The 22,631-nt window shown below is 44.8% G+C and overlaps 1 protein-coding gene across 3 annotated transcripts; it reads right to left on the bottom strand.

Moving 5' to 3' along the window:
• Positions 1-1,055: 1,055 nt before the first annotated feature.
• Positions 1,056-22,621, bottom strand: CCDC191 (coiled-coil domain containing 191). 3 transcript variants are annotated; one of them, XM_064644383.1, is made up of 16 exons: positions 22,541-22,621; positions 20,333-20,462; positions 17,904-18,032; positions 17,191-17,369; positions 16,470-16,693; positions 15,530-15,686; positions 13,548-13,738; positions 12,575-12,824; positions 10,800-11,254; positions 10,197-10,291; positions 8,583-8,665; positions 7,063-7,164; positions 5,761-5,904; positions 4,422-4,574; positions 3,867-4,021; positions 1,056-2,376 (listed from the first exon to the last, which is right to left on the bottom strand). In XM_064644383.1, the coding sequence occupies exons 1-16, from the start codon at positions 22,586-22,588 to the stop codon at positions 2,244-2,246; spliced, it is 2,628 nt and encodes an 875-aa protein (XP_064500453.1). In that variant the 5' UTR covers positions 22,589-22,621; the 3' UTR covers positions 1,056-2,243. The 3 variants fall into 3 exon arrangements, with proteins under 3 accessions (XP_064500453.1, XP_064500454.1, XP_064500455.1); XM_064644384.1 differs by lacking the exon at positions 22,541-22,621 and having other exon boundaries at positions 17,904-18,066; positions 20,333-22,347; XM_064644385.1 differs by lacking the exons at positions 12,575-12,824; positions 13,548-13,738 and having other exon boundaries at positions 22,541-22,611.
• Between the last annotated feature and the right edge of the window lie 10 nt (positions 22,622-22,631).

Consider the following 22,631-nt stretch of genomic DNA (forward strand, 5'->3'; position numbering starts at 1 on the left):
AGATGTAGATTCAACCCCTGCTCAGCCTGTTGCTGGAGTCAAGACCGGGCAGCATGTGGGTCCATCTACTCTACTACTCCATACTCCCTTAGAGCTGCAGGTGTCCTGTCTCCAGCTCTCTGTAATGCTGCCTTCCCTCTTCCAGCTGAGGAAGGATGTGACTCTGCCTTTTGTCCTCTGGGTCACTATCCTGCCTACGCCGTGAATCCGGATGGAAGGTGGGCTGGAGACTTTCTTTGCTGTGTTTGTTGTCAAGCCTCACTGAGGAAGTGAGCTTGGGAAAAGGCCACCAGTAAAATGGGAGCATAAGGGCTGGCTCAGAGGTATTCCAGGAGCTTGTTAGGCTCTACATGGCAGAGGCTTCCAAAGGGGAGGATTGTACTAAGAGAAAGTGGATTGCTGTGCTGCCACAGCGTGCTGCTGTTAGCACCAAGTGTATCTGCTGGCTGTGCTGGGGCATCATTTGGGTAGCTCAGCCCCCAGCTCTGCTTCTCCCTGCCTGTTTGGCTCAGGGAGAAAAACACTACCTTTCTGCAGTGCCTGTTCTTTGCTGCAAGACGAGTTATTCAGCCCTCTCTCAGCTTGTCACTTCCTCTCACAATCTGCCTTTGAATGTAGCCAGATGGTCTGTACTCGCCCACACTCCACGCAGGCACCTTCAGCTCCCTGCACTTGGATAATGTGCTCGTCTGACCTGCTGGTGGTCAGGTTTGTAAAGAGCCTTTAGGAGATGGTAAACGTTCACGTGTTGTAGAGGATGGATGTGGGAGGGAACCTGGGAGTGACAGTTGTTTTCAGACCTGCACCAAGAGCCTGCTTGACAGCCTGGCATGTGTGGGCAGGGAGGGTCTCTGGCCACATCCCTGTGAGCTGTCCACGTGGACAAATTCCCAAAGCTAAAGCTCTGGAGCCTGTTGCTGCACTTGGGCACCGACCTATCCTATGCAGGTCATCTTTATCTGCAGTGCTTAGTGCTGGTCTAGGTGCCTGACCCTGGACTTCAGTCTAGAGCCATTCAGCCGACTTCTGACACAGAATCTGCACCACCAGCTCAGTTGTGTTCATTTCAGATTTGGGTTTATTGGAAACTTTCAGTGCTTATATGGGTTTTACAAATGATCTGACACAACATAACAGTAAACTGTTGTCTTCTCTTCCTGGTGTTACTCAAGTGCTTCCTCTACTGCCAAATGCTTTTGGAGAGAGCTTTGCCTATCTTATGAGGGGGAAGTGATTCCATCTTCCTGCCCTTATGCTGTTGCTAAGACATTCTGTATCTGAACGGCACTACACTGTCTGCATTATGCTGCAGGTTAAGGTTAAGTAAGAAACCTTCCATTTTAATCATGTCAGCTTTAGCTTATATAAAAAACACATCTGCCTTTTTCCTGGATTTTTGTCTTTTTTTCTTTGAAGTACTGGATCAAGTGAAACATCCCAGACAGACTTGCACAATACACCCTGAAATACTACAGTTAAACAGTTTGGGAAGTGTTTAAATTACAAGACAATGAGGCTCATAAACTTGGAATCACCACTTGCCGCCACAGTCAAAGCACTGTGCTTGTGAACAGGCCAGTGCTGCCAGCAAGGTAGTCCCTCAAAAAAGTATCCAAGTTTTAGATTATCCAAATGCCATGCAATGATCTGGATCATTAGCAAATATGGTTTCCATAAACAGCACTTCCCTCTCCTCCTCCCATCCAAACTTTTGTGGCACAGTTAGCCAGAAACTGTGCTCTGGGTGGCCAAGTTTGCAGCAGTGGTTGGGGGTCAGCTGACAGTCAGGTCTGTCTGCTCTCTGAGTGAGCTCTCACTCTATAGAGTACTGGCAACAGAAATGCACCAGGTTACTGCTTACGGAAAAAGTGGTGCAGTTCAGTCCTGTGCTTCCTTTGGCGGAGGACTCCCGTTAGTGCCGCAGCTCTGTGTGTGGAAATGGCCTTGGCCTCAAACACACCCCGTGCTAGACTTTGGTTACCTAGGCCTCACAGCCACCAGCCAAGACACCCTTACAGAGGCTTCACATGAGGAGCTTGTGGGGAATGACCCCGTGAAGTGCAAAGTGAAACTGTCAGATAAGCTTCCATATATGCTTAGTTTACAACAACAGTGACCGCAGGGAGCTTTCTTTGGCTGTCACTTGGCAGGCCTTCTCCTTGGACTTGTGTCAGTCAGCAGGGAGATAGCATTGAACAGAACTGGTTGTTTGTCTCCCTTCCGTCTCCTTTGACTCTCTTTTGTCAGGTTTGGAAGTTGGGGAGAATTTCAGCTACTCTCCTCCGTAGCTGGTTTCTCCTTTCTTCTCTCTCCCTTTCCTTTTTCATCAGCAATGGGTACTGCCTCCATGCCTGGAATGCATTCAGTATAAGTCTCCTTAAAGAAATTAGAGACAAAAGGAACAAAGTGACAATATGCAGATGTGTACAAAACACAACAGGTAATAAAAAGATGACTTCTATTTGAGGGGGGAACTCCCCTAAAACAGCTGTGGGATATAGTCCTGGTGTTAGCCAGGGCTGTGACATGTTAAGCATCTATGTGCAGATCGCTCCATTGATATGTCAATCGTGCTGGGGAAAAATAACACATTGCCCCTTTTCTACTCCTCTCCACCAAGAATTTTGCTCCTCCCTCCGACAGAATTCATTAGCTGCTGTTGACTTAGCACTCTGAACAGGAAAGGTGTTTCTAGAAGAATAAACAGAGCCTCTGGAAGAAGTTTCTCCAGGAAAAATACAGGCTCCTTTGGTCCAGACCAACCCTTTGGGAGTACAGGCAGCTGGGTTCCCATTCTTACCTGATTTTAATCACCCCACCAAAGATGCCCTGCCCTGGCTTCCCATATGGGTGATAGGGAATAACAGTCCTGTCTAAAGAATAGTTTGCTATGACAATGTCTGAACTGCCTTTTACCAGTGAGCAGAGGAAGAGGTAATGAGGAACAACAGGTGATTACACTCCTAATAGGAGGTCATATGTAGAATGAACCCAGTCTCTTCCTGCGTCTGAATTTCTCCTGGTTCCTCCAGTTTGCTGGCTTGTTAATGTTAAATCAGGCACCGTTCGGATCTTACTGACCCAGCAAGCTAGAACAGGTTTGCTTTACCACATAAGAGGTGAATTTAATTTAATTTTTCTTCCAAGGTGCTGCAGATCCTGTTTGGGCTATGTACAGACACAGCTTATTCATGACTGCATGCAGCTAACATGCTTTCATAATGAGGCAGGTGAGTATGCTTCAGTTTTCTGCTGAACTTTGACAATAGCTTTTTCTTCCTGTTAAAATGCATTTTATGGGACAAGGAATGGACTGGGTGTGTCCAACTCCAGTCATGACTGGTAGAACTATCTGTTTTAGTTCTCACTGCCAAGTCAGGCTGACGACAGCACAAATTGAAAGACTCCTTAAGTAGGATTTATAGTTGATCAACTTTGGATTTGTGAACTAAATCATCTGCTGTGGACAAAACAGTACTATGTAATTCCTACACAATCATTTGGCTTGCTATAATTGTACTTAAAGATTTTCCTAAGGCAGCTTTTAGCAGAAGCTGCATGGTCAGATCTGTTAATCAGCTTAGAAAGTTTCAGCTACTTATCTGCTTTCACTGTATTCTCTTTCAGCAGATTTAAAAGTCCTGTGAAGGGTACCACTACATTTTCTTTTCCAGGCTGCATGGAAACTTAGCATAAACCTCTGCTGATGTTTGTCCATATTACAGAAGCAAAATACCAGCAGTATAGAACCTGTTCCATGTGCTCTTGGGGAGCAGATTACTGACCTGTCAAAAGTAATCCCTAAAATAGTCTATTGGTATATTAAACCTAAGTAAAAAGAACTGCTGCTGAGGGTGTATGCTTACTTGTTACTGTGTTCAGTAGCAATCTTCAGCTTCTCCCATAATGTCCTTTTTTCCTCCATGATAAGATCAAGCCATGCCCGCAAGTACTTCCTCATGAGGCAGGCTGCATGGAAGGTACTCGCTCTCTCCTCCTGAGTGGAGAGATAATCCTTGTACTAGGGAAGGAGGACGACAGAGAAACAGGTAAGAATAGCTTCTTTTTTTTTTCCCTCTCCTCTCTCTCCCAATCTCTGACCCAATAAACAGAGACAGAGCAGTGGTGAGACTGTGGCAGTGAAGGGTCGTGGGCACAGGAGAGGAGGAAAATCAGCAGGATCAGAGAGTGCAAAGGTGGAAGAGTAGTGTGTAGGAGAAAATTCTGGGTGGTAGAGAATGATGGAGAGTGAAGAGCTGAAAGACAATCTCTGGAGAAGGGAATATGTTGCTGGAATGGAGAAAGTATAACTCAGCAAAAGTTGTACTACAGGTGTGTGAAGTGAGGAGGGTGTGGTGAGGGGAAACTGTGGCAGCAGCCAGCTCTCTTGGTATCATTTCTCCACTTTGGTGCAGGCCAACCTTTAGCCAGTTCCTGAAGCCCCATCTCAGTAACATATGGGAATAGAAGTCCTCAGCCTGAGACATCTTCTCCATGAGACTCTGCTGGGTGTCCTGAAGCCAAGTCATCAGGCATTTCCGCTGCAGGCCCAAGCAGTGGTGCCTTTGTGCCACCTGAGTGAAGACAGCAGAGACAGCAGCTGGTTACTTGGACTACTGACTACGTAAGTATAAAGCTACAGAAAACCAGATGCACTAGAAAACCACCTCAGCTTTTTGGGGCCCCCAAAATGCAGATGTCTGACAGTTGGAATAACCCACACACACAAATAGGGGTCAGCATAAGGAACAAATCCAGTCTATCAGGCCACTGCTGTCACTTCTAGAGAATATTCTTTTGAATTAGATGCTCAGTTTAACATATTGTAAATGGAGCAGAGGCAGGGCCTGTAGCAGTTTAGGCCAACCCTGTCCATAATGCTGACCAGCAGGGTGGACATATGGAGCAGCTTGTATCCCTCTACTTCTTCCCAGCTGGAGGCCTGTGTGCATTTGGTGAACTACTGTGAGTAGCTCCAGTTCCAGTGACTTCAATGGACGCTTGCCAGCTTAGCCCTGGGCTCTGGCTAAATCTTCAGGATATGGCTGAGTGTTAGTGTACCTCTGGTAAGGCACGTCGATCCAGTCACGTACAGAAATGTTTCATTTGCAATATTCGTGCATCAAGGTCTCAGAACTGTTCTGCACAGAAGGATATGGACAGGATAGAATAGATTGCTGGATCATCACCTGTAGTGTCCTGCCACTAGCAGTGGCCAACTCTGCACCAGCAGCAACTCCAGAGACAGGGAAAGAAAGCCCTGATGATAGGCTGGGGTCAACAGCTAACTACACTGGCTTGGTGGTGTCTTACTGATTAGCTTTGCTGTGGAGTAACAGAACTGACAGGCTCATGTCATATAACTTCAATTTAATTTTTTGGCCATATCACACTAACTTACCCTGTGTTATTGGCATCAAATCATATGGCAGTTAGTACTGCAGACAAGTGGAGGCTAACAAAAGATGACTTCTCAACAGATTGAAATGCTTTCCTTTCTCTGTCCTTTTGGTTCCTGTTTAATCAGCTATAAATGAGGATGCCATCCTTGTGGGACTTGATGACTTCTCATGATTATTGTCAAATGGGCTGATTTAAAGAGCTAATATAGGGCAGGGTGTGCAGGGATAATTTTTGCTTTTTCCGTCTCTACCCGATTTAAAAGCCTATTAAGGCTTCTGCTAAGTGCTGCATCTAGGAAGCAGCACTTTTTCTCTTCCTTCTGTGGCACCAGTCATTTCCTTTATCCTCAGCACTTACCACCAGTTTTTCCTTGGCTTGCTCCCTCAGCCTTTTCCATGGCACTATTCCCAGCTTTCTGAGCAGGACCTTCTCATAGTGATCTTTAGCCTTTTTCTGGAGCTGCTGCTCTTTCTCCAGCCTCCTCTGCTTCTCCAGTTCTTTCTGCAATACAAAAAGCAGTAGTTTTAATTCCCTCAGGATGAAGAGGATGTTAAGCAATTACAATAGATTATCATATCGGAGCTGGAGGTTCTGACCTGACAGGAAATGGGGATCTGCATCATCTTTAGGAGTGCAGACCAGAGATGACCCCATGTACTAGAACCTGTGTTTGAAAGCAGACTGTCTTGAAAATTCTCCTGGGAGATGATGGTGTTTCTGAACACTTCCTTGGGCCATGTATCAGCACTGCAGTTTGGTACTACTGTAGCAGACATGTCATCTGTGGCTACCAGGAGGGCTGATGTAGCAGGAACCTCCTTTTATGGACCTCCATCCATGTGGGGCAGGCTGATTTAGTGAGTTTGGGGAGTGCAGCTTTCTGTGCTTATAAAACTAGATGGAAAACGTGTCCAAAAATTATTCTGAGTTTATGCATGGACCCTACCACTTAATCTAGCCTATACTGTAGGGGAAGGATGTGGGTATTGTCTAACTGTATAATATTACTTTTGACCAATACTTAGGGATTTAGGTCAAATATTCTAAAACACTCAAACCAAGTAGAACAGTAGTTGCAGGTCAAATTCCTATAGGATTTAAAATGTGCTATTTGAGTTATTAGGACAGCTCATTCCAAGTAACAGTAATGAAGTGCAGCTATTCCTAGGCTAGCCCCAATGAGAGGATGGTTCTACTCTTCAGGTGGAAAGTCGCCCTTAATATAACTGTCGGGCTTGTTTACTTTTAAATTGTGTATTAGTGACTGGTATCATTGTGTACACTGGATGGGGAACACAAGTGAAAGGAGCAGTCTGAAAGCAGACTGAACATGCTGCCCCTGTGGAGGCTGATGTGGCTGTATCTCAGCACAGAATGTCCACCTGCTGGGGCCTCTAGTCCTGCTTTTCAGACAGGCATTATGGTACTTCACAGAGTGTTTGGTACACAGCCCTTCCCCTAATGCTGTCAAAAAGGGGGAAGGTGGTGAGTCTGTAGAGTAGGTGCTGTGCTCTACCCTCTCTGAGTTCTGTGTGGAACTCTGCTCTACTAATGAAGACCTTCATGTCACGTTACTCTGGCTGCTGACCAAGTACTAGTGGGTAATGGCTCTTCCCTATCCCTGCTAAAGAGAGAGAAACAAGTGAGGTGTTTGGTTACCAGCTTCTGCTGCCTTCTCTCCTCTCGTTGTTTTTCCCGCAGAGCTTCCTTTTCCTCGGCCTTCTTCCTCTGTCGTGCTTCCTCTTCAGCCTTCAGCTGGGCCTTAAAATGGAGAAAGGTGAAATTTAATTTGATTCATATGACCTTTACAGTGAACACAGACCTGTACACTTCCCTAGTATTCCTCTAGTATTGCCCAGCACCTGAAACTTCAGAAAGAAGCAGACTTTGTCACATATTAAATATGATCTGTGCTCAACAATGAACTGCGGAGGGGAGAAGGAGGAACTGTTCTTTTTACTACCTATATCTATCTATTTACCTATATCTATCTATCTGTCTATCTATCTTTCTACTACCTATATATATCTTTATCTTTCTTTGCCCTAAGTTATAGTATTTGTCCACTCTTCCCCTAAAAAAATGTAAACCGTACACCAAGTCATTAATTGGTAACTTGATCACTGAAGTCAGTTCTGAATCCCTGGGCTCTGTTCTCAAGTTTCATTTCTACATGCAAAGCAGCATTACACGTACCCAAATATTTCTTTCCCCAAACACTGAAAATCAAAGTTGTCTTGCTTCAGTACTATCATATTTGGCACAATATTCTTCTCTGAATATTTATCTCCTCTCCTTGCAAACCACACTCTGCTCTCATTTCACAAAGCTTCTGCTCTTGGTGTACACATCAAAGGCCTAAAACCCAAACCAACCATCATGCAGGATTACCATGACTGTGCTTGCTTTCTGATCTCTACAATTGTGGCACCTGCAGCTGAGAAAACCTAACCTGAAGTTGTCTGTCCACTTTATGGTTAAAGTGCTCTGTAAGGCTCGCTTCAGCCTCCTATGTATGTGAATATATCTCTTGCTTGGAGAAAGAGGAAACGCCTGTTGGTTTAGGATCCCAGTTATAAGCTTTCTAATCCTAATGCAACTTACTAGCAATGTTTTCAGTGACACCTTAATACCCTGAAGCTAAGAAGGCTCCTTTATTGGATGTGTATCACAGAATTTGTTTATTAACTACGCAAACATTGTCAGTATCTTCTCTTTTCAACAGAGATTTGGTAGAAAGATGACTTTTACTAGAGACTGCATGTCCTCAAGCTGCACATGACCAGACAGGAAAGGTAGGGAGGGGAAACCCGCCACTGCCAGGTCCCATCAAGTGGATCTCTGCATGCACTTTCACACTTATCATTCTCAGCAAAGACAAGCTATGGTCATGAGTAGGTGTGAAAAAAGTGTTGGGGGTGGGGTGGTAAGGGAGGCTGCTTCTAGAACTGCAACTTCAATATGAAGTGTCTGCTCACGATACAGCATATTCATTGCCATATGCAAAAGCAACAATACTACTTCTTTTGATATGTGATGGACATCTGCTTTCTCAAAAATTAAAAAACTCCTCCTTTGGATAAAGGGCTTTTTCTTGGTCGCTGACTCTGGGGTTAAATCAGCATTTCTTGTAACTGGAATGGTGTGAAAGACTGTATTTCATTTTCTGCTTCCATTACCAGTTTTTCCTCTGCTTTTCTTTGTTTGGCTTCCTCTAGTTTCCTCCTCTGTTCTGCCCGCTGAATTGCTCTCTCCTCCATCCCTGCAGAAACAGAGGACATAAGGCTTAGTGAAAATAAGCTATGGGACAATGGCAGAAGTTTGGTGCACAAGGATAACCACATCACTCTACTGCCAGGCCCGCACTGCCCTGGCACTGCCCGCACAAAGGGACTTGCCTTCCGCTGCCTCTTACAGCTGGCAGTGTCATGAACAAGGAACTTATAAATGCTTATGAGATGACTCAGGACTACTGCAATTACATTCACTCCACCCTCCTTGGTTGACAGTCAGAGCCATGAGGCTCAGTTATGAAATAAGCTGTGTTCAAAGAGTTTGTCCCTGTCTTTCCTGATTGAGGGCTGAGGCTCAGGGCACATGATTTAGCAGTGATTGCTATGAGGTCTCCAGGAAGCTCCAGGAAATTGCTTATTTAAAGAGCGATTTCAAGACAGAAAGCATCCTTGTCACAGTGACATAGGGATATTTGGTCCTGCTAGTGAGAAACTACTGCTTAATGCTTCTTTTGGGAGATAAATTGCAATGCAATGATCTTGCTGGCCATCAGCAAAGGTGTTACAGTGCTGATGTGACCACTCAGAACACACAGTGGAGTTGGGAACCTGTGCTTGCTTCCTCTGCAGTCACAAAGCACAGGCTGGAGAAATCGATAACTGGGGGCATCCAGGTGTTTTGAACACAATAGGTTTCCTCACAGTCTTTTCTCCTTCAGTTGTCTCAGGATCCTCTGCCAAGGAAAATCATCCAGTGGTAACTTATTCACTGAAGTTTTGGGAATCTTTAGACAAAAGCACTTGAGGGCTGTGAAAAATATGCTTACTGTCTCTAAGGTGTACAGAGTTCAGGTAAATCAGAGTGAGTGATGGCTTGGACTAGGTAGCATTGGAGCTCAACACAGTCAAAGAAAGGCAACTTCTAATGCCAAACTCAACTTCTAATACCAAACTCTGATGATCCCAAAACTGTTAAAATATCACAACAGTCATATTCCAGACAACCTTTAATGCTGATCATGACAACTAGCGTTTATCGTGTATGTGCTGTTCCAGTGTGGCCAGAGAAAGGGAGATATCTCACAAAAGGAAGGGATCTGGACCTTCTTCCCCAGCCTGGCTACTGTTGTCTCAGAAAACCTTGGGTAGGTACTTAATTCCCTTTGAAATCTCAACACCTCTGTCAAAGTCAGATGAAAATGACTGGTGAGTTTAAGCGTCTCTTGGATGTGTAATGAAGGGAGACTGATGGCAAAAAAACCTGTAGAGCTTCTCTCTCTGGGTCTTGTCACACCAGAAATGATTACAGGTATTTGGAGTAACTGCTACAACAGTGTACTAAGTGTGGATGTAAGGGTCTTGCAGTGACCCATGTTTTACATCATGTGGGCATGAAAACAGCTCACCCTCTCACAGCACTGGTCAGGCTGGAAAGAGTGTGCTGAGTTTTACTTACATACTATCATCAACCAGCAAAGCTGAGGCAAAGGAAGAGAGACATTTTGAGACAAACTGTTGAGAAAAGCAATCAGAAATGGTTTTTGCTGTCTAGAACAATACCTTTTAGTATTGGATGAGCTGAGGTCAGCTGGTTGGAGGGCCTCCTGTCTTGCATTGCTACCCCTGTGTTTTCTGGCCCATGAGAATCAGGTGAACTATGAAAGGAAAGAGTTAAGAAATTGATCAATGAATGTGGTGAAATGATGTTTCACACCTGCCACCTATGGCCTTGTAGTTTCTGTTCTCCATTTTGCTGCATTTTCATTCTAAATCCCTAATACACCTTTCTTCTGCTTGAAATGGGATTAATGATGCATCCTTGTAAAGGAACTGAGTTTCAGGGCTGCTGTATGTTCTGAAATACTGAGGATGATGTTCTCTTTTTTCCTAACTAAAATAAATCCCTGCTGCTACTATGTGTGACACTGGTGTTGCTATTTCTAAGTGGATCCTGTATGGATCACAGGGTGTCAAGCCATTGCAAAAAAGGGAGAAGGACAGAGAACTATGGCTAGCCTGATACTATCCTTGAGGTTAAAACACAGCTGAGAGGAAGAGCAGATAGCACTAGTATGATTGAAATGTACCTGGCACATTCTGGCTCAACTTGAGTGGGAATGAGACATGCTGAGTAACTGACCCTGATTTATTGAGGGCACATACCTCAAAGGGATTGTATGCTTGCATCTCGATTGCTTTTCCTCTCTGGTTTGAGAAACAGAATTGTCAATCAGCTGGGTTACAGCTGTAGTTTGTGCTGCCTCTTCCTTATCTCTGCTCAGCCTCTGATTTTCCTGCAGCTTAAGGATCAGCTCTTGCTGTTTCTGAAGCTGCTGCCTCTGCTCCTCAATCAGACGTTGCTGGAAGGCGTGACGGTGCTCAAAACGGCTTCCATAAGCAGGAGATGTCTTTGGACCAAGTGCCTGAAACTGCTGGAGGACAGTAGCTACTTGATTCCTATACACAGCCTGGTCCTGGACACTCAAGGCTGCATGTTTTACGGTAATCTCCCAGACAAATTTGTGTTTTCTGCAGAAATGAGATGTATGAACAGTATCCCAACAAGAGTGGTCTCTGGTCTGATCAGGCTCCTTCTCTATGTTGCAAGTTTCAGTTGGCTGGAGAAAAAAAAAAAAAAAAGGAGGAAAATTTGGCATTGATTGAAACCAAGCACTCTTCTGCCCTTACTATACAGTGGTTTTTTTAATGTAAATCTAGTGAGATGCCTGAGAAGTAGGGTAATCTCAGCTATGCAATCTTTATTCAGTTCCTAGTCAGGCCAGAGGGGCCCCATTATGCACAAAATGGGAGGCTGTGGGAAAGAACTGTTAAGGAGCTCTGTGCCATTTCACTGGGAGGAAGAAATCTTGATAAGGCAAGAGCTTTGGCAGGAATATATCCTGAATATTTTGCTAGGGAGCACATCTTAGGACAGCTTATTTCTGGGGGACTAGCACACTCCTTTTTGTACTTTGTTGCCTCCACTCAGCGCTCAGATGGAGAATAAAGGGACAAACAGTTGTTGAAGTGATCTACATGACTGAATGGTCCCTCTTCAAATGCAAGAGAAGTCTACACAGTGCTGCTTCCTCATGCCTCTTCTCCAGCCTTGATAAATAATACGATGAAACAGATGCACAGTGGGGAATGAGGCTGAGGCTTTTCTGACATGGTCATACTCTGAAGTGGCATCAGATATAATGTCTGCTTTCTGGTTCCTAGGTCAAACCCCAAATTCAGTCCCATTCTTCCAGCACAAATTTTATCAAAAATAAAACGGACCTACTAGGAGAATATAAACACTGAAGGAAATCAACTTTTGCTGACACTTAAGCAAATGAAAAGCTTCACATGAAATATGTGTGTGTGAGCTCTCATGCTGAGATCGGGATACTGCTGTAGTACAAGTTTTAGAGACAGAAAGAAAGGTCAGGATCCAACCTGACAAATGACAATTTAAGGAAGCAACCTCTGATTCTTCTCTCCTACCTCCTTGTGATGTGCATTATCCTAAAACAGCCAGTGACAACCTTTTTTTTTCCCCCACACTTAAATGCCAGAGAGCTGCACTGGCATGAAAAAAATTCTCTTGTCATGCAGTCAAGTTACTCTTTTTAAGTCTAAGCTGCCATCAAAGATGTAACTAATCTCTCAGTAAAAGTGATCTGGGGGTGGGATGCTCATTGCAACTCACAGTACATGAGGGGCTGTTCTCTGGCAGCACTAGAGATTATTTTTAAAACTCATCCATTGTCCTTCACATCTGCCTCTGATTTTTAGACTTCTCTCCTGAACAGTTGCAGGCAGGTATTGGGGTGTTGCCCTGGGAAAGAAGCCTTGCTCTGAGACAACGTGCTCTTTATTTCAGACTACACAAAAGAAGTACTTAGTAAGAGTCCTGGGATGCCAACAGACAAAACTATGTGGGAAGGATTTACCTTGTCTTGCTGCAAATCTTGATGATGGATTACTTCTGCTGTCCCAGGCTGGTTAACCTCCAGTGGCCTGTGCAGACCACCCTTCCCCTGTGACACAGCCTCCAGCAGCTGTGCCATCTTTCTCTTCGTCTCCTCCCTCTTGATCTGCAGCTCTCGCTTTTCCGTCTCTGCTCGGCTCCAGCGCTGCCAGGCCATGAAGCAGCAGCGCAGGAGCCGTTGCTGGTTATGCTCTGCAGCCAGTTGGTTCTTCCTGAATGTGGAAGAGCTTGTGTTATGACAGGACTAAGGCTTCTGCCCAGGCACAAAGCCCCATAATTTCCTGAGTCTTTTTGTTGCTTAACTCTGAAGGCCCTCTGAAGCTGTACAGACTTCCTCCAAGGAGGAGTGGGAGGGCAGAAAGGATGCCTGCTATTTTGAATTAAGTTTCCCTAGTTCACATTTTGCTGTTCCTATGCCAATCCTGGGCTGTGGGATAGCTGCGAAGGAGGTATCGTGTTCCCTGGCCAGCATAGAGGAAGTGACCACTGAAGCCTGCCAGACACCTGCAACAGCAAAATTTTCTCTGGATGACAGGGAATTCATCCAACAGCCTCCTTAATGAAAGGCACTATCCAAAATGATCGTTGCTATACTACTACTGAAATGGCAAATAAATATATTAATCAGGAATAAATTTGGCAACTCATATTCTCCAGAGTCCAGAGCAAGCCAGGGTGAGATTTCCAGGAAAAATACCTACAGAGAGAATGAGACACAGGCTTGTTGGAAAGGGCTAAAGCTCTTGTTTATATCTGTCCTCCTTTTCATCTGTGCCACAACGCCTCTGGCAGACTGCAGGCAATGTAGCAATTTTCTCCAAAAGCTGCTATTTCCCTCCTGCTGGCTAACTGACAACCTCCTTTTACAGACCCTGATCACTGCTCTGCCCAAATACTGCTGCAGTAGGAGGAATTCCACAGTATAGGGTCACTACCTGTTTTGATCTTGGAGATGAACTTCCAGTTGCTGTGTCTCCTGCTCTACTTTCTGGGCCCAAGTATAATTTCTCCAGGCTCGCAGGGCCTTCAGTTGGCATCTCCAATCAGCAAGGGCTCTGGCTTTTCCCATTTTGATTCTCTGCTCCAGAATGACTTTCAGCCAAGCAGAGAAATGTCGTTGCAGGCACTGCATGGGAGAGTTTCAGGAAACCAGTGAGCAAGATACAGCCAGTCACACAAATGCTGATCCTCTCCGTCCTTCCCCTTATCTGACTTTCCTTTTTGAGATTCTTTTTGGAATCCTCACTTTCAACAATTACCTTGAGGGTAAAGAAGAAGTAATGCAGAGCATGTGCAGGTCTTCTACAAAAAGCAGAAAGGATCTAGAAAGACGTCATATCATGTGTCTCTATGCTTTGGAGTGAAATGCACTTAGTTCACCAAGTGTAAAGGAATAAAATGGGTGAGGAATATAGAATTTCTAGAGACTAGGAAGATGTTTCAAAATCTAGAAAATGTCTAAGATGCTACAGCTAAGAATGCTTCTGTGAAGAAGTGTTGCTTTTTTAAAATTTTTTTTTAACTTAGACAAAAATCAAGACACTTCCTAGAGTGAATTTATGGCACAGCCTCAGCTCATCCTTGTTCCAGTAGGAAGCCAAACCTTTCCCCTTTTGTGTATTAGACTCGCTGCCTTTGGGAGTGATTTACATTGTACAGAACAGCAATTTGCTATCTAATCTACCCCATAATTCTAGCCCTGTCACTGCAGACACTGTTCATTTTGATCCTCCAAGTGGGTCAACTCACAGGACTCTGCTGTTCCCCTTTTGTGTAGTGCCTTGTGTTAATTGTGTTCCTCTCACTCACTGAAATCTTCAAATGGAGACTTACAAAAAGTCAGTGCATTAGCTATTCTTTCTGCTTTGGGAAAGTAATCAAAGTGTCATCATTGCTTAGCTCAGCTAAGCTGTGGCTTCTCACATTACACCAGTCCTAAATTGTTCTGTGGTTTCATTCAGGCTTATCTTCACAGCTTAGACTGTGCTGAAGAGAGGTTGTGTACTGCTTAACAGCAGCCAAGCTCAAATCCAGCAGATGGGCTGATGGAGTGAGCCATGAGGAGAATCACCATAAAAGCTATGGGATTCTTCTATTAAAAAAAAAATCTAGATATAGATATGCAGACACTAATGATTTTGACTGCTCTATTAATTAAAAACATTATGTGATGGATAGCATTCATACCTGCACTCAGGAAATTTATTCCCTTTGCTGAGACTGCCCATATAAAATTATTCAGTACAAGATCACTCTTTAATTGCAAGTATTTGATACACCATGTTTAACCCAGAGCTGACCATGGTATCAGAATAATGAAAGTAAAAGAAAGAGGTTCCTACTGGGAATTATTAAAAGAGCTGTTGCAATAACACAGAATATTCTACTGCACCCAGCAGGAGTGGATCCCTGAGGAACCCGTTACTGCGGATGTGCTGACATGCTTCAACTGCCGGAGACACAGCTCAAAATTCATCCCAGGCTGCAGCACTTCTCTTTCTTCTCCCTGCTCCTGGAGGGCAATCTTTAAAATGCCTTTCCACGCACATAATAAATGCTTCCCCGGCCTCTTTTCTGTCACTTTCCCCTTTTAATTCCTTCCTTAAGGCTCTGCTGCCTTCCCTGTACAATCTGCCTATTCCTTGACTGCAGAAGCCTTTATGTGTGAGAGACACATCTTTTTTGCAACTCTAAGTGAAACGTCCCACTTGAGGCACAGGCACACTGGGGTTGGACTTCAGGATTTCTTGCTCCTAGTCTTACAAGATACTTTTTGCCCTGCTCTCCTACTTTCCTGGTATCAGGAGGTCTTGGAAAAAATAACAAATTCCACAACCAGGGCTTTTAACTTCAGTTTTGCACACGGTAGCCGAGGGCAGGTAGTGCAGAGTCTCAGATAAAGAGAGGTGATGCTCACTCTCTGCTTACTGGTGTGAATCCTGCGCAGCAGCTCCTCAGCTTTTCTCTGTTTCTCCACTCCTTGCTCTTCTTTCCTCAGGACCAGGGGTGGTGACACAGTAATGGGCACCTCCTGCATTGACAGTTTCTGAATTTTCTCTTGTCTCCTCCCCTCCCTGGAAAGTGAACAAACATACAGATCTAATGCAATTATATACAATCTAATAATCTTTTTGGCCAGTCCTAAGAGAATCATCTTTACAGCTTAGAAAGTTGCTGATTATTTAACTCGGCCTTCTTAAAAACTGACTCTGTAATGGTTTGGGGTCCCAGAGATTAAACAGTCTGAGCATTTCCAAAATATAGCAGGCAGAAGAAAATAGTAAAGCATTTCAGTAAAGATTTCACTAAAGCACTTATATGAGAAGGTTTAGGATCTCAGGGCTGCCTAAGTAAATAAATGGCATCCCTAAAACTAACATCTCTGTGATGATCCAAGCTCAGCAAAAGGAAAAAAATTGTCTCTGCAGAATTCTCAGCCAAGAATGCTCTTTATTCTCTCATAGCAGAGGAAGTATTGCAAGTGCTAGACTTTCAACAGACTATTTTTTTCTTTTTTTCTGTGTACTGGCTTCCATGCTGCATTAGACACTATCAAGGCTGGATGTGGCCACGGGAGTTAATGGAGAGAATCTTTGGTGGTGCAAACACACTCCTGCTTTGTGATTCAGTGCACATACTGGTAATGGCTCAGGGGAGGATAATAGTATCTTTAGCCCATCTTCCCACTGTGATAAACTCTGCCACTGATGTTGGTAGCAAAGGACTAAAAGGTTTTGAGATGGGTTTTTGACAAGAGAAATAACAGCTGTTTCTTTAGTACCACCACTACTCTTATATTTAACAAAAGGAGCTGATAAGTGTTCTTCATTCTTTCCCTGCCTCCCTCTCCCTCTTACATTCTCCATGCTTCTGCCACAGTGAGCCTCTTCTCAGCCATTTCCTTTCGCAGCTTCACCATTTCCCTCTGGATCTCCTCCTCCTCCTTCTTGGCCTTCAGGGCCTTCCTTCTATCCTCCTCCTGTGCTCGGAGCTTGGCCTCAGACAGAATTGCTTTCTTCAGGGACTCTTCTTGTCTCTGAAGCTCTAATGCCTTCTGACGCCTCATTCGGTTTTCCTTCACCTGGGAAGGAGGAAATCGACAAAAGCAAACAGGAAAGGCTGAAGAATTTGAGGTTCATTGTACACTGACAGGGTGGGTCACAATCCACCTTTCACATGAAGCAAGCAACCCTATCCGTAGCTGGCACTGACTGGAGAGATACTGCTCTCAGACTAGAAAACAATCCATTCCAGAGAGTAACATTAAACCAGTATTACTTGATGGAAGCAAACTCAGAACTAACTGCTGTGGCAGCTTTTTTTGTCAGTAAGGAAGGGGGTAACCTGAACAGACGTAGTAGAAGATGACTGTGTAAGCTACTGTTGAATGGCTAATATGCCCATGGAAATGCAGTAATGTTTCAGCTGAACTGTGGAAGAGTATCCTTGGGTATTTGCCTCCAAGTCAGAGATTATTGCAGCCTGGGAGAGAATAGTGGGCAGGTATCACTGAGCATTTACTCTAATCCTGTAACCCTCCATCTTATTCCTTTTAACTGCGCTGCCTTGCCTGCTCACCTGCTTGTGTCTGAGCTCCATGATTATTCGTGGATCTGCAAGTTTTTGTTTTTCTTTGATGTCTTCAAGTCTAAGATGTTTCATTATCCCACAGTTCACATCTTCACTCTGCAAAAGATGCTGTACGTATTTCTGGACAGAAGAACTTTCCATTTCACTTTCCAGATAGCTGCACAAGTCTGAAATGAGAAGTTCAGATTATCTCAGGCTAGTCTGAAATGAATAAACCCCTCTGTGTCAGATCACAAAGCCTAATGTAATTAAAGGGATCACTTCCCCAGACTGTGAATGCATTTTTGATGAACACAGACACACTGACTGCACTCCATTTATCCCCAGTCATAATCAGTCTCCCATTGAACAGGCTAGAGCAGTAACAATGTTTCATTCAATTTTCACTGCCTTGCCTCTGAGCATCTCAAACGGCTGTTAAACTTGACAGGCCTCAAAAATACCCTTTCAAAAAAGAAAAAAAAAATTCTTTTACAAAGGGAGACATTGAATGTTTATGAGGTGCAACTGTGCAGCCTTACAGCAAGCTGCCGTAATAACTGGGGGAGAAAAATCACCACATCTAATCTTGTTTCTACCGAGTCCACTATCCTGGCCTCAAAACAACTATTAGCTCTCAGTGTGACAAGCCAGGAGACTCGGCCCCCCTCCCCAGCACATCCTCAGAGAGAAAATCAGGAACTGCTTTGCAGTGCTCTCACCATCAAACTGCTCAGACTTCGGAGAGGCTGCAGAAGTCACTTCCAGAAGTAGAGAGTCAACTTCATCTTCTCCATCACTCAGATCCAGTTGCAGTTTGGACTTCATCCAGTTCCTGAGCAGCTCTTGGGCTATCATGAAGGAAGACACTGATGACTTCACTTGCTTAAAAAATATATGGATAAGTGTAAGCTAGCAAGACTCTGTCTCTGGAATAGTTATATAACATGTTGGGAATAACTTAAAGCTGATCTGCAACAGAAAATGAAATAAGGCTAATAGTTCTGCTCTCATCTTGGTCTGTAAAAGAACAGGAAGAGAAGGCGGCAAACTTTCTGCCTGTCACGCACGTCACATATGAACTCTTCTCCACTTCATTTTCCCTACAAGATTCTGTGGACATTTAGATCACTCATGTGATTATTATAGCATTTATCAAGGAGATGGGATTCACATGAGGTAATTCATAACTCAGATAGCTTTCAGATGTTTTACCACTGCACTCGCAGACACTTAGATCTATTTTCCACATGTACAACCATGGTTGCCATGTTAAATACAAAAGAACCACTGTTTGGACAAACATTTGCTTCATGTGTACAAGTTAACCTTTGCAAGCACCACAGCTCTAGGAGCAACTGGTGAGTCTAGATTACAAATCTGTCAGGTGGCAAGCTTCACCTGGGACTACCTGTACTCAGAATTAAGACTGCCACTACAGGAATGCACCCATGATGGATGTGGTACTCCTCAGTGAGCTCAAATACCTAACAAACAACTGGGTATAAAATTCTTCTATGGACTACTTGCATCTCCACTCTTCTGTGGGAAAACACAATATTCCTTTTTCAGAGTTTCTACTCAAAAGCAAGGACAGCTGCCTGTCTGCTGCCTCAACAAACCACCTGGCCTTGCTGCACGGGTGGCCAAACTGCTCCTGAAGCAGACCACAGGGCTGTAAACTCAGGAGCAGCCCCCCAAGAAGCGGAGCCATCCTGAGCTATCCATGTGGTGAGGATGGGCAAAGAGCCGGGATCAGCAGCCACTAGAGTGCGAGTCATTCCCTGTAAAGGCACACAGTCAACAGACAGGAGGAAGCAGCTGCTCCAAATCTCCAGTTCTAATGCAAAGTGGTATTTCTAAGGCAATAAAGCCTTTTTCAAATTTTCTTAAAAAAGGACAGGTTTTTTTGAAGAAAACATAAATCTAATGTTTATTGTCCTTCAAATCACCTTTATTATCTCTCAGGCCAGCTCATGAACAGGGAAATATATCTGATAACAGAAAGAAGAGAGAAAAACTTCTTGTCGCTTGGGGAAGGGTTACTCTTTTGACTAGGATTTGTGATCTTATCGTAACTGGAGTAAAGGGGTTCTGGTACTCTTCTTATTGATACCTTTCTTTGCTAAGTGGGCTATGTGGGCTATGGTTAATACCATTAAGTATTCTAATAACATATTCCAGAGAAAAGAATTTCAGTTGAGCTAGGAACAATCCTGAGGGATTGGTAGCTATAAAAAGGAAAACCCTAGCAGAGAAGGACAAACAAAAATAAAAAACATGAGGAAAGCAAGCAACCTTTCCACCAAAGGAAAAGACAAAGCTTTTCACCAAAGCAAAGACTTCTGGAGCACCTTTGGAGCCACTGAGCTGTATAATGCATTCAGACAGTGCACTGTGAACAGACAGGTGTATGCTGTGCTATTAGTTGATACCTTGATGATTACAAGTGAAAAAGCTGAGTTCCTGTATTGAAGTGGATGCTCTTAAGATGCGTCAGTGTTCTGTTCCTTAAGGCTTTTTTGACTCTAAAATGAATAGTTAACTCAGTTTTTAAAATCCTGTCTCCTATCAGCATTTTACACTGCAGACATACTTCTGGCACTGATGGAAGATAATTTCCCTCCTTTTTGTTTCTTAAATCTACCACAGCTTTATTTTCAAACTTCGGGTTGTGGCTGCAGGCATTACAAAAGGCATATTTAGCTAATTAGTGAGGAAAATGTTGCATGGGAATCAAAGCAAAACCACACAATTATTTATAGATGTGAAAGTTACACAGAGCAACTCCATTTCCACATCTGGCCTGGTACCAAAAATATGTCAGGTTATTTCACCTGGTTTCCTACAGCCCACTAACTTGTATTTGACCATACAGTGTGTCTTCAAGGGCAGAATTTATCCCTGTCTTGACCTGATAACTCCAAGAGACAGAAAGCTGATCCTTCTCTTAGGTATGCTATTTAAGATCTACCTTGAACTCCAGGAACTGATCCTTCTTATGCCTTTCTCCATTAGATGAAACACATCCTACTAGGAATGGTTTCTTATGATCTCAAGCTTTGCAAGAGCCCGTTCAGACCAGAACCGCAAGGCTGGATCAAGAACAGTTCATTTTAGACAGCTTGTGGCAAGCAGAATTTTAGCTCACCTTCCTCACAGGCCTCATCATGATCTTGCAGCTGTTCCATGGTTTCCAAACTTGTTACAGGACCCCAAGGCCCCTGTGGATAGCTTGACTTTTGATGGGAAAAAGCTTCAGAGACAGCTTGGTCCACTCTCTTTAAATTGAAGAAAGGAAAACATTTCTAAGTATTGCTGCAGATTAATTTTGACATTTCCCATATCCATGTTTCTCCTCCAGAGATAGCAAACATTAGTGGGAATGTAACACAAGATAGCACAGCTGTTATAGATTTTTTTTGAAACACGTTTTTCTGATTGCTTGACTGACTGGATAAATTTGACTTAGAAGTCATTAAGCAATAAACACTCCTTTGGCAATTAGTGTCAATCACAGAGGTTGGAGAACACGCAGGGAGAATGCAAACACCCAGCCCCTGGGGACTGGATGGAGACTTGCTGAGCTAGTCCCCAGCAACCAGCAACTATGAAATTTGATACCAGCTTTTTGTCATAGCCAGGCTGGTCACTGTACTCTGAGAGACTGTCCAATATTCATCTCTCTGAGATGTAAATGGTCCTGACGTGTCACTGTGTTTTCACATCCAACACCCGTACCCCGGACAGTCTGTACTTCTGCATAACTCCTTTCCTTTGTGTGGCTGCCAAAGGCCTGGGATGCTGCCTGAGGAGGCAGATGCACACTCATACCTGCCATAAGAAGCAGGCTGAGGGTGGGAGCATGGGTGTGCTGAAGAAAGCAAAACAAAGGGAAGTTCACCCTAGAATTCTCTTTCTTTGATGGCAGGTGGTTGTAGATGCAGGGGATGATGCTTTAGGGTAAATCTCTTGTATTACTTACCTGTACAACCTGTGGTACTGCTCGACAGCAAGTTTTGTGTGTTGACCCATGAGCTTTTTGCATAGCAATGAGATACCTTACTCTTCATAGAGTTTGGGTTGGAAGGGACCTTTAAAGGTCATCTAGTCCAACCTCCCCTCCGTGGGCAGGGACATCTTTGATAACACCAAGTTGGATGGGAGTGTTGCTCTACTCGAGGGTAGAAAGGCTCTGCAAAGGGGTCTGGACAGGCTAGATCGATGGGCTGAGGCCAATGGTATGAAGTCAACATGGCCAAATGCTGATTCCTGCCCTTGGGTCACAACCACCCTAGGCATTGCTACAGGCTTGGGGCAGAGTGGCTGGAAAGCAGCCCAGTGAAAAAGGCCCTGGGGGTGCTGCTTGAGAGATGGCTGAACATGAGCCAGCAGTGTGCCCAGGTGGCCAAGAAGGCCAATGGCATCCTGGCCTGTATCAGAAATAATGTGGGCAGCAGGACCAGGGCAGTGACTGCCCCTCTGTATTCAGCTCTGGGGAAGCCACATCCCTAGTCCTGTGGCCCAGTTCTGGGCCCCTCCATTCAGGAAAGGCATTGAGGTGCTGGAGCATATCCAGGGCAACAAGGCTGATGAAGGGTCTGGAGGCTAAGCCCTATGAGGAGCATCTGAAGGAACTGAGATTGTTTAGCCTGGAGAAAAGGAGGCTCGGGGGGACCTTATAACTCTCTACAACTACCTGAAAGGAGGTTGTAGCCAGTTGGGGTTGGCCTCTTCTCCCAGGAAACAAATGACAGGATAAGGGGGAACAGCCTCAAGTTGTGCTATGGGAGATTTAGATTGGATATGAGGAAAAATCACTGAAAGGCAGGAACAGGCAGTGGAACAGGCTGCCCAGGGAAGTGCTTGAGTCACCATCTCTGGAAGAGTTCAAAAACCGTGTGGATGTGGCATTTGGGGTGAACACGGAGGTGCTGGGTTAACGGTTGGACTTGATGATCTTAGAGGTCTTTTCCAACATTAATGACTCTGTGATCTTCAACCACCTCGGGCTGCTCAGAGCCCCTTCCAACCCGACTCTGAATGTTACCGCGCAAGTTACTCCACCTCGACTCCGCCACTGTTCCACGCTTCCAGACCCAAACCTAGGCAGGAGGATAAGAAACACAACAGCGTTCCAACCACCCGTCTCCCTTCCTGAACCCAAGTTTAAACGCTGCCAACTTTGGCGCCGTTCCCTCGAGCCCTGCGCGGACTTCCCCCCCCCCCCCCCCGCGCAACCCCCCCGCCGGCAAACCGCACGGCCGCTGCTTGGGAAGCCTCGACCCTGACCCTGCCGTGCCGGGATGCCAGGGGACCGTCCCGCCCCCGGCGCTCCCCCCGAGCCGTGCCCCGTTACCTCGGGGAGGCGCGGCCGGCGGAGCGGCGGCAGCCGCTGCCCGGCCATGGCAACGGAAGGGCGGCGCCGGCGCGCGGCGCCCGCTGATGAC

This window comes from Pseudopipra pipra, chromosome 2, assembly GCF_036250125.1.
Source record: "Pseudopipra pipra isolate bDixPip1 chromosome 2, bDixPip1.hap1, whole genome shotgun sequence".
Taxonomy (NCBI): Eukaryota; Metazoa; Chordata; class Aves; order Passeriformes; family Pipridae; genus Pseudopipra; species Pseudopipra pipra.